Genomic DNA, 11521 nt, shown 5'->3' with positions numbered 1-11521 from the left:
GTGGTTTTGATTTCCATTTCCCTGATGATGAGTAATGTTGAGCATCTTTTCATGTGTCTGTTGGCCATCTGGATGTCTTCTTTGGAGAAATGTCTGCTCCTGTCTTCTGCCCATTTCTTCACTGTGTTATTTGGGTTTTGTTGTTGAGCCATTTAAGTTCTTTATGTATTTTGGATACTAACCCTTTATCAGATATGTCATTTGCAAATATCTTCTCCCATTCCCTAGGCTGTCTTTTAGTTTTGTTGATTGTTTCCTTTGCTGTACAGAAGCTTTTTATTTTGATATAGCCCCAATAGTTTCCTGAGGCAAGAGAACCAAATGCAAAGTAATTGTTTTATATTCATTACTCTAGCTTGAAATGTGCAATCAGTTGACAAATAGAAGACCCACAGCCTCCCAAACCTGCCCCAGGAATCAATGGACACATAAGCGCCAAACCCCATTAAGCCCCTTAAGACTGGCTTGTCAGAGGACAGGCAAGGGGTAGCCAGCACGCGGGGTCTGGAAAGCCCTTGAAATCACATCCTTAGAGTTGTTCTTTCAGCCCCTCTGTGGACCAGCACAGCCTTTCCGTCCCTGATAAGCAGAAGCATTCTAGAAACAGGAGTCTGGGTACCATCAGTGCTGAGGGGAGTGCCCCACTGGGCCCTTCCTGGGTCACTGGAGGTGTTTCTTAACCTGGGGGTCCTCCACAGTCTTCAGAGCCTCTACCTCCAAATTCCGTTTATTTTAACAAGTCCTAAAAAGGAAATGGGAGGATGTCTTCTTTAGAGAAGTGTCTATTCGTGTTTTCTGCCCATTTCTTCACTGGATTATTTGTTTTTCAGGTGTGGAGTTTGGTGAGTTCTTTATAGATTTTGGATACTAGCCCTTTGTCTGACATGTCATTTGCAAATATATTTTCCCAGTCTGTCAGTTGCCTTTTAGTTTTGTTGATTGTTTCCTTTGCAGTGCAGAAGCTTTTTATCTTCATGAGGTCCCAAGACATCCTGATGGTCAACAGACCCATGAAAACATGCTCAACCTCAACGTTGCTCCTCATCAGGGAAATACAGATCAAAACCACACTGAGATACGACCTCACACCGGTCAGAGTGGCTAAAATGAACAAATCAGGAGACTATAGATGCTGGAGAGGATGTGGAGAAACAGGAACCCTCTTGCACTGTTGGTGGGAATGCAAACCGGTTCAGCGGCTCCGGAAAACTGTGGAGGTTCCTCAAAAAATTAAAAATAGAACTACCCTATGACCCAGCAATAGCACTGCTAGGAATTTACCCAAGGGATACAGAAGTGCCGATACATAGGGGCACTTGTACCCCAATGTTTATAGCAGCACTTTCAACAGTAGCCAAATTATGGAAAGAGCCTAAATGTCCATCAGCTGATGAATGGATAAAGAAATTGTGGCTTATATACACAATGGAACACTACTTGGCAATGAGAAAGAATGAAATATGGCCTTTTGTAGCAACGCGGATGGAACTGGAGAGTGTTATGCTAAGTGAAGTAAGTCATACAAAGACAGATACCATATGTTTTCACTTTTATGTGGATCCTGAGAAACTTAACAGAAGACCATAGAGGAGGGGAAGGGGAAAAAAAAAAAAAAAAAAAAAACCTGGAGAGGGAGGGAGCCAAACCATAAGAGACTCTTAAAAACAGAACAAACTGAGGGTTGATGGGGGGTGGGAGGGAGGGGAGGGTGGGTGATGGGCATTGAGGAGGGCACCTGTTGGGGTGAGCACTGTGTGTTGTATGGAAACCAATTTGACAATAAATTTCATATTATAAAATAAAATAAAATAAAATAAAATAAAATAAAATAAAGTGAAATGAAATGATAAAATAAAATAAAGTGAAATTAAATGAAATAAAATAAAATAAAATAAAATAATAAAGTAAAATAAAATAAAATAATATTCGGGGGGGGGGGGTCGGGGAAGGCAATGGGAGGAGACATGGCGACCCCAGCAGGCTCAAACAGGAATTGTCCCTTTATGGAAGCCACACGGCCACCCACTCGCTCGCCGCTCTCCAGGTGCTGCGGACCCCAAGGGACCGTCCCCGTCTGGGCCGGGCGGGGGCCAGGCTCCCTGATCCCCTTTGCCTTCTGGAGCCAAGGCCGAGCCCTGGAGCCCGCGGCCTCCCCCGCGGTTCCTCCCTAAATGCACCCGCCCCGCTTCCTGCTGCGCCCTCAGCGCCCTGAAAGCCGCCCACGTCCCCGCCCTCACCCCACCTCCCATCCCCGGGAGCCACCCGCGTCCCCGCCGCCCCGAGAGCCGCCCCGAAAGCCGCCCGAGAGCCGCCCCGAAAGCCGCCCGAGAGCCACGGGCCCCCGAGAGCCTCCTGCCGCCGCGTCCCCGCCGCCGCGAGAGCCGACGTCGAGCACGCAGCCCGCAGCGCCGCTCCCGGTAAGGGGACGGTCCCAAAGTCTTTAGGGGGTCTGAGGGCCCAAGGCTTAGTCCCACCCAGTTCTGGTGTGATCTCACCCAGGGTGCAGGACTTGTGGGTTCGCCCCTCAGTGAACCGGGATGGTGATGGTGGGAGTTACGGGCTCAGGGGATTCGGGGTGGCTGGAAACAGCCTTGGAACCACTCAGCCTGCGCTCACAACCCAGCACATTTCATGGCGCCACAGGCCAGTTGTCCACTTCCTGGCCCCGGTGATCCTCGTGAGCCTCGCAGAGTTTCTTAAAGCAGGACTATTGTCCTCCCCTTTGACAGATGAGAAAACTCAAACGCCCCAGGTACCCTAGCCAGGTAGGGACACACGTCTCAGTTTCAATCTCTTAACCTCCCCACCACCCTCGATCCCTGACTTGTGCCAAGGCCCAGAAAGGTCTGGGAGAAGAGGACGCATTCCTAGGGTTGCAAAGGGCAAATGCGGGATTATTATTCCCTCACCCCCACACACACCAGTCCCATGGGCCAGGTGTTCCAAAAAGACCCCTCAGGGGACATTGTCCCATGACTTTGATCAGAAGCCATTCCATTCTCCCCCAAATACTACCCCCCCCCCCCCCCATCTTTTGTATGACACGATATAGGTAGGACTCTATTCTAGGGCAAACATACTATGCTCAGGGCATATGGGAACAATCCTTTTGTCTGCTAACCCTTGGTGGGAGTTGTGTCACAACCTCACAGTGACTGAAGTACAGAACAAGTGAGCCAAACCAGGAAATACAGGGACTGGGCAGATGAGTGAAGGAGATATTTGTGAATTAGGCAAGAAATATTTTTTATCTTTCCCAGAACAGCATTAGAGAGCCTGCTTTCTCATGGTTTGATAAAATGAAGTAGCATCATGATAAAATCAGGCTCCTACAATTTTAAAATCAGAATGCACATTATGTTTGCTTTCAATTCCTACCTAGGCTAGATCCTCCTACAATCCCTGTCTGATTCTGTCATTTCTGCTTACATGCTGCCTGCCACTCTCTCATGATACCTCATCCCATTTTGGAGAAGGTTAGCAGAATTTTCCTTTTGGAGAAGAAATTTGCCTTCGTTCCCAAATCACTCACTTTTGCCTGTGCTGAGGTTGACATGTACCACATTCTTTCAGGTATACAATCCTTCCCCAGCCTTTTCCGAGGCTTTATTCCATCCTGTTAATATTTTGTCTGTGACTCATTTTAACATTTCTGTCAATATCCTTTCAGACTTGCCTCTGGATACTTTCTTATTTGTTAATATCTGCCTAAAAATCCATCCCTCAGGGGGAGGTATGTCTCCCCCCGCAGCCTGACCCACTCAGAAGATAGTTCAGAAGAACCACTATACTGCATTTCCACTAATGTAACCTGGGTTGATTGGCCTTTTGAGACAGCCACACTGCACCATTTGGGTCACACTTAATCAAGTCAAGCAAAAACACCAGATTATTTTAAACCAAACTACTTCAATTCAGAGCAACTCCTGCCTCCTGCAAATTTTTTTGAACATATATATATATATGTTTTTTTTAGAACATGCACTCAAGATTTTGCAATAGGGGCGCCTGGGTGGCTCAGTCAGTTGAGCAGCCAACTTCAGCTCAGGTCATGATCTTGTGGTCCGTGGGTTCAAGCCCCGAGTCGGACTCTGTGCTGACAGCTCAGAGTCTGGATCCTGCTTTGGATTTTGTGTCTCCTCTCTCTGCCCCTCCCCAACTCACACACTGTCTCATGCTGTCTCTCAAAAATAAATAAATGTAAAAGAAAAATTTTAAAGATTTTGCAATACAATTCTCCGTGTTGATTCTAAGGCAGACATCCAGCCTATCAACACCAGTTGATGTTCTGACTGTGGGATGCTAACATTGTATGCAGTGTTCCAAGATGATGGTGGACTTCTTTGGAATAGTCTCTTTTACCCCCTGTGGAATCAAGGAGGATATGCAGGCAAAAGGGGCCTTTTTTATATAGCTTAGCTCCATGGCAGTTGGGTGACCTTGGGCAAGTCATCTGATGCTCAATTTCCTAATATTTTAACAGAAATTTCAAGACTGTCTTGATCACATCACAGGGAATTTATTTCTTTATTTTTTGTTGTTGTTTTTCTTTATTTTGAGAGAGAAAGAGAGAGAGAGGGAGGGAGGGAGGGAGGGACAGAGAGAGAGAGAGAGAGAGAGAGAGAGAGAATCCCAAGCAGACTCCATGCTCAGCATGGAGCCTGACGGGCTCGATCCCACCACCATGAGATCACAACCTGAGCTGATATCAACAGTTGGACATGTAACCGACAGCCACCCAGGCACCCCTCACATCACAGGGAACTTAGAAGAACAGTTAGAATCGTGGACATGAAAGAATTCTGAAGGTTATAGATGACTGCACAGAGGATGTTCACAATGATGAAACCCATCATCAACATCCTCACCCCTATCATCATCGCCTTTACGGAATCAGTAGATTGATTCCAGCATGTTTTATGAGGTTCCCAAACCTCAGAAAATGTCGTCTAAAAATACAAAAGATGGGGCGCCTGGGTGGCGCAGTCGGTTAAGCGTCCGACTTCAGCCAGGTCACGATCTCGCGGTCCGTGAGTTCGAGCCCCGCGTCGGGCTCTGGGCTGATGGCTCAGAGCCTGGAGCCTGCTTCCGATTCTGTGTCTCCCTCTCTCTCTGTCCCTCCCCCGTTCATGCTCTGTCTCTCTCTGTCCCAAAGATAAATAAACGTTGAAAAAAAAAATTTAAAAAAAAAAAAAATAAAAAATAAAAAAAAATAAAAATACAAAAGATGTCAGAGAACTTGAGGAGTTTTAGCAAAAGCTGGAATATAATTTACCAAAAGCAAAGGACAGCATGTGAAAGATGGTGAGGCAAATGGTCTTCTCTGGGCTTAAAGAAGGGAGGGGAGGAAAAGGAAAGAGAAGGAAAGGAAGAAGGGAAAAGAAGGAAATTGTCTTAATATATTCTGATAATGTGGAAGAGGATGGTTTCCCCTAAGGAGGGCCAAACAAAACAAAACAAAACAAAAACAAAAACAAACAAAAAAAAAAAACACATCCACTGCATGAGTAGAAAAGCATGCAGAAGTTATTTCTATATGACAGAAGCCACCTGAATAGCCAATAAGCTATGAAAAACGCTTTTGATTCTATGGCAATTAGTAAAATTCGAGTTTAAACCAATTAAGATATCCTTATTTATGCCCAGAAGAGCGACAAAACATTAAGCCTAATATCACCAAATGCCAGTGAAGGTTTGGGAATTCTCATACGTGGCTGGTGCCAATGTGAGTTAGCACAACCATCCTGGGGGCATAATTAGCAATACCTAGTCAGATGGCAGCTGTTTATCCCAGGTAAATTGCTGCACATGTGCACAAGAGGACATACATGGGGATTCTTTTGCAGCATTGTTGATAGTACAAGCACATAGCTTGAAACAGCTCAAAGTTTGTTGATGATTGATAAAATGTTCCATAAACAAGGTCATCTACATAAAAAGCTTAAAATACAAAACCAGTACTATGCATTATCTATAGAGACATGTGCATGCAGAAGTATAAATAGGTAAACAAGAATGATCCATAAAATCCTCAGAATATTGTCTTTCAGAGGACAGAGGGAGGGGCAATAAGACTGGGGAGCCAAACAATGTTAATGAAACTATATGTGTAATGTTTGACTTTTCAAACAGAATAGCTCCAGTAAAAATGCCCAAATATTTACATTTGTTCATTGCAAATGGTAGCTACTTCATGCATTTCTCCACTTAAAAAATGTGTTTCGAAACCGCGTAATCTTTAAACCTGGATAAAGACAAAGAACCTCAGAGTTCATCTTAATTATATTGCATGTCTCGTGCCTGCCTTATCTAATGCTTACTTACCTTTCCTAATACCAAGAAGAATGACCCAATAATCTGCCTCATTTGAATGAAACATTTATGCCAATCCTGGTGCCGATTTCTGATTAAATCCGCTGAGATACAGAAAAGGCGATTATCTGGGGACCAGGACCTCAGAGCCCACCAGGAAAGAAGTTGGATTAAGATCTGAGCAGGCAATGAGTTTATCCTGAATTTGTCCTGAATGCTGATTCTGTCCCTTCAGTCATGGCACCACCTTCTCTCCACCAAACTCCCTGGGGTGGGGCCAAGTGGGGGATGGGGTGGTAAGGAAGGTGCTGGGGCTCGGCCCTCTACAACTACTTCCTCTGCTGTCAGTGCCTGAAGTTAACCTTGTTCCCATTCCGCTCTCCCACTGGAAGGAACATTGTGCTTTCCTCTTTGCCAATGGAGTATCTGACACAGTTTCTGGGAGCAAAAACTCTCAGTACTTCAAACAAACCAGTGTTATTTACAGAAAGGTAGGGTTTTGTTTTTTTCTCTGTATTCTAGCAAGTTTGCCTACTTTGATTCCAACTAATAATAATGCCCCACTCCTGCTTCCATAGAAGAATGCTTTCTTCATTTCATGCCTTTTCAAGTTGGAGAAAGAAAAACCAACTGATTCCGTTTTAAAAATCTTTCCTAATTTCCTATAAGTTGAAAAAAAAAAAAAAAAAGCAACAGTGCATTGCGTTAACATAACCTAACTTAAATTTGCCTGGCTTGCATAGTTATTCATAGATGTTTGGAAGTATAATATGAGTTAGAAAATTAGCAATGGAAATGGCTCATCCTAGGATAATTATTCTTAGTTGTCTGAATTGAAAGTGTTCTCAGGCCTTAGCAACTCCCATATGGACACTTGCTTTTATTCCTTTCCTGTTTTTTATTCCAGAAGAGAATGGAAGGGCTTCAGAGAAGCAGATATGGAACTATGACTGAAGGTAAGAAAGCCTTGGTGTTTGCAGGAGCTCCAGGCACCTGGGAGCATCACTGTTCTGTCTCCACCGACTCTCACCTCAAACACGGGGACAGAAACCCAGTTACTTTAAACTGAGGAGGTGCCTGGGTGGCACTCTTTGGTGTGACACACTGTCCAGAGAATGAAAAAATATAAGCTACAGACTGGGAGAAAATATTGGAAAAATCCATACCTAATTTTATGGTATATTCAAAAAAGAAATCTTCATGGGGCGCCTGGGTGGCTCAGTCGGTTGAGCGTCCGACTTCAGCCCAGGTCATGATCTCGCAGTTTGTGAGTTCAAGCCCCGCGTCGGGCTCTGTGCTGATGGCTCGGAGCTTAGAGCCTGCTTTGGATTCTGTGTCTCCCTCTCTCTCTGACCCTCCCCTGTTCATGCTCTGTCTCTCTCTGTCTCAAAAATAAATAGACATTTAAAAAAAAAAAGAAATCTTCAAACTTAATACTAAGACATCAAAAATAAAATAAATAATAAATAAAAAATGGGTGATATGAAGAAACATATCACCGAAGACAATACACATAAAGAAGCACCTGGGTGGCTCAGTGAGGTAAGCATTCAACTGTTGATTTCGGCTCAGGTCATGATCTCATGGTTTGTGAGATCCAGCCCCGCCACAGGCTCTGTACTGACAGTGAGGAGGCTGCTTGGGATTCTCTCTCTCTCCCTTTCTCTCTCTGCCCCTCCCTTGCTCGCGCTTTCTTCCTCTCACAAAATAAGTAAACATAAAAAAAAAAAAAATAAGCTGAAGAAGAAAGAGACAACTGTCCCCTGTTCTTCCCTTTCCCTGTCATCATCATGCCCAGCACACTCTCGCCTGCACATGATCGGTGGGAAATGTGGAGGTGAGACTTCACATCAGGGTTTGGAGGATTTGGAACCAGGCTGTGAAAACGATTTCTCTTTCCTTGTCTGCTCCCAACTGGAAAGAGGAAGAGTTCCCGTAGAGATTTAGTAACCCTGCATGCTCCAAATGCTTAAGGAGAGGAGGAACCAACACCAAGTAGAAGGAATAAAATAACAGATTTTAGGAGCCTGAAATGGCCTTAATTCATTTGAACTCATAAAAACTCTAAAAGTCCTCAGGTTCTCACCCCCCTCCAACCCTTGAAGATTTTAGCTCTTGGCTCGTGTCACCCCACCTCCAACACCTCCCTGTGCAGTTCACTCAGCCAGTTTCCTGTGTAGTTCACTCAGCCAGATATCTCCAACACATGTGCTTCTAATGTCCTTTCTTCCACTTTTCTTCAGCCTCCCATCCAGGGGCATCTCCCAGACTTTGTCCTTGACGTTAACAACCTTCTGTCATCTCAGTTTCAAGCCTCCAGCTGCCCACCCACAGAGCAGACATCCAGGGACATTCAGCTAGTCCTTGGCGGGAGGTCACCGAAGCTCTGACAGCTGAGATGCACTTTATGCCTGAGGTTCATATGTGTGCGTTGAGCCTGGGGATTTGTGGGTGGAAAAGAGGTGATAATGTTTTCTCATTCGTGGCTTCTCATCCTCTGCCTCCTTCTAATCTTACATTTATCTAGCATGAAATTGACCAAAGCACCATCTATGGAAAAGCCCTGGGATCACATTCCTTTAAAAAAAAAAAAAAAAGCTGTATTTTCCCTGCTGTAGATGAAGTGCTTAGAGCATTCTTCTCAGTGGAGCGGTCCCTCCCTTGGTTGTGGGTCCAAGCTTCTAATTTCTAACATAGGCTTTCTTTGATCCAAGAACATCCTAAAGGATACGAACTTTCATATGTATTTAGATGTGACTGTTTTGGCGACAGGGAGGTCCACGAGTTTTCATGCGATTCCATGAAGGTCCCTGCCCTGGAAATCTTAATCACTAACTTAGTAAGACACACACAAATTGGTTTTTTCATAGGCAGAGGGGAAGATAACTGGTTTGCAACATCGTCCTCACTGAGGATCATCCTGGTGGGCAAGACAGGCAGCGGGAAGAGTGCCACAGGGAACAGCATCCTCTGCCAGCCAGTGTTCGAGTCCAAGCTGAGGAGCCAGCCTGTGACCAGAAAGTGCCAGGCAGAGACAGGGACCTGGGATGGAAGGAACATCCTGGTGGTTGACACACCCCCCATCTTCGAGGCAGGGGCTCAGACCCAGGACACGTACAAGGACATCGGGGATTGCTACCTGCTCTCTGCCCCGGGGCCCCACGTGCTGCTGCTGGTGACCCAGCTGGGGCGCTTCACCGCCCAGGACACCGTGGCGGTGAGGAGGGTGATGGAGATCTTCGGGGAAGAAGCCATGAAACACATGGTGGTCCTCTTCACCCACAAGGAGGACTTGATGGGCGAGTCCTTGGACAATTACGTCGCCAACACAGACAACCATAGCCTGAGGAGCGTGGTCCAGGAGTGCAGCAAGAGATACTGCGCCTTCAACAACAAGGCCACTGGGGAGGAGCAGAGGGAGCAGCGGGCCCAGCTGATGGCCGTGGTCGAGAGGCTGGAGAGGGAGAGCCAGGGCGCCTTCCACACCAACAGCCTCTTCTTTGAAGCCCAGATGCTGCTGCAAGACAGGGGCAGTGCCCACGGGGAAGAGCACAGGTGCTTCCTGACCAAGGTGCAGGAGTATGTGGAAAAGCAGCAGCGAGCCCTGAAAGAGAGAGGCAGTAACTGGGCCTCCAGGGTGCTCCTCAGAGTCAAAACCTGGGTGTTTTCTAACCCTGGGATATCTGCCTTCCTTGTTATATGCTTTCTGATTTTTCTTGCCGTTTTAATTAACTTGTGTATTACTCATGCACACTGAGCGTTTTCAGATGATTTCTGCAGTCAGCTATATTATTTTTTGAGTCCCCGTCTCTGTCTGTGTCAGATTCTTTATATGCCTTTTTACATAATTTCACTTCAGTTTCTCTTCCTGGCATTAGACATGCCACCTTTTCTTTTCTTTTCAAGTGCTTTTAGGTAAATAAAATCCAAAGGAAAAAAAATTTTTTGTTTTTGTTAAAAATTGTAGCAGTAAGAACAAAAGGGATGAGAAACTAACCGTCACAGGATGTCTGCAGGAAGGAAGGTGGTGGACTGTGAAGCTGTGCGGATGTCCTACCTCTGGGCCCTATTTTGTGCAACGATGCTGTCGAGGGGAGACACGCGTTACATTAAAAGCTGGTGGCAAAATTCTTTATTTTATTCAGAAACATGCTCTGATTTCATTGGAGTTGGTCATAAAAGACGCCCATCCCCATCCCCACACCTTCGAGAGAGGATGATGAGGTTGTTGAGGGGACTTGGGGGGACTTTCCAAGGCAAGGAGAGGTCCGGGACGGAATGCACAAGAGGGGTCTGGCATGATGAAGGAGAGAAAAGGGGTCACCACAGCGGGGTGGGGCTGAGCCTTAGGAAAAGCAATCGCTGAGAAATTCCAGTGGCGGGGAAATGAAGGAACTGTAATGTCTTAAAGCAGGCATTGGCAGGGCCAGATAGTGAATACTTTAGGCTTAAAAATGGTCTGTAGTCTGCTCAGCTCTGCCCTGGCCGCCACAGGCAATGCAAGGCTACATTCCTATAAAACTTAATGAACAGGGACATCTGAATGTCATGTAACTTTCCTATGTGGCCATGAAACATAATTCTCCTTTGATTTCTTCAACCATTTTAAAATGTGAAGGCTTCTCTTCCCTCACAGGACATATGAAACACACAGCAGGCCAGAGTGGGTCTATCTTATGGTATATTTCCTGTTGCTGGTCGAGCTATGTTATAATGCAACATCTTAACCTCAAACCCAGGAAACGCCAGTTCAATCATGTGTGTTCTCCGTGGGACTTTGGGAAAAGGGTCGTGTCCAACTGTTCGATGGTAGTAAAGAGAATAGGGCAGACACTGGGGTGGAATCTGAGCACAGGTCATGAGTTCAGCAGAAACAGGAAATCAGATGAGGGCGTGTCTGGTGGCCCCTCCCCTGCCATCTTGTTGATAGCTGCCCCTCCTTCTGTGCTCCTTTGTACCTGTGAGGGACCTGCAGTCACCCTGGGCAAACTGTGACTGGATGTGGGGTGAGTCTCAGGAACTCGATGTGACACCCAAGCATCATTCTCCAAGCCTGTATTGGTAATAAAGGTGCCATATTGAACCTTACAACTGTATCACGTAACTGACTCCAGACATGTTCCACGAGTGTTAAGTTTAAGCTCCTCAAGCCCTGGACACACTAAGGAACTTTGAGTTTTCAGGCCAAGGACCACCTCCTGAAGGCAGT

General features: G+C 45.8%; 1 protein-coding gene across 2 annotated transcripts; it reads left to right on the top strand.

Moving 5' to 3' along the window:
• Window positions 1-2077: 2077 nt before the first annotated feature.
• Window positions 2078-11403, top strand: GIMAP5 (GTPase, IMAP family member 5). Of its 2 annotated transcripts, none has more exons than XM_025929399.2 (3): window positions 2078-2417; window positions 7220-7268; window positions 9183-11403. In XM_025929399.2, exons 1-3 carry the CDS (start codon window positions 2172-2174, stop codon window positions 10067-10069), a joined length of 1182 nt encoding a protein of 393 aa, XP_025785184.2. In that variant the 5' UTR covers window positions 2078-2171; the 3' UTR covers window positions 10070-11403. The 2 variants fall into 2 exon arrangements, with proteins under 2 accessions (XP_025785184.2, XP_086542808.1); XM_086686682.1 differs by lacking the exon at window positions 2078-2417 and adding an exon at window positions 2449-4382 and having other exon boundaries at window positions 7213-7268.
• The last annotated feature ends 118 nt before the right edge of the window (window positions 11404-11521 follow it).

This window comes from Puma concolor, chromosome A2 (assembly GCF_028749965.1).
Source record: "Puma concolor isolate L17-30 chromosome A2, mPumCon1.1.hap2, whole genome shotgun sequence".
NCBI classification, from domain to species: domain Eukaryota; kingdom Metazoa; phylum Chordata; class Mammalia; order Carnivora; family Felidae; genus Puma; species Puma concolor.
This window is presented reverse-complemented; position numbering and strand designations above follow the sequence as displayed.

Coding starts and splice junctions, on each gene's coding strand:
- GIMAP5 (XM_025929399.2), top strand. CDS start 2,172: ATGCACCCGCCCCGCTTCCTGCTGCGCCCTCAGCGCCCTGAAAGCCGC. Junction 2,418..7,219: donor AGCCCGCAGCGCCGCTCCCG/GTAAGGGGACGG, acceptor TTTTTATTCCAG/AAGAGAATGGAAGGGCTTCA. Junction 7,269..9,182: donor ATATGGAACTATGACTGAAG/GTAAGAAAGCCT, acceptor GTTTTTTCATAG/GCAGAGGGGAAGATAACTGG.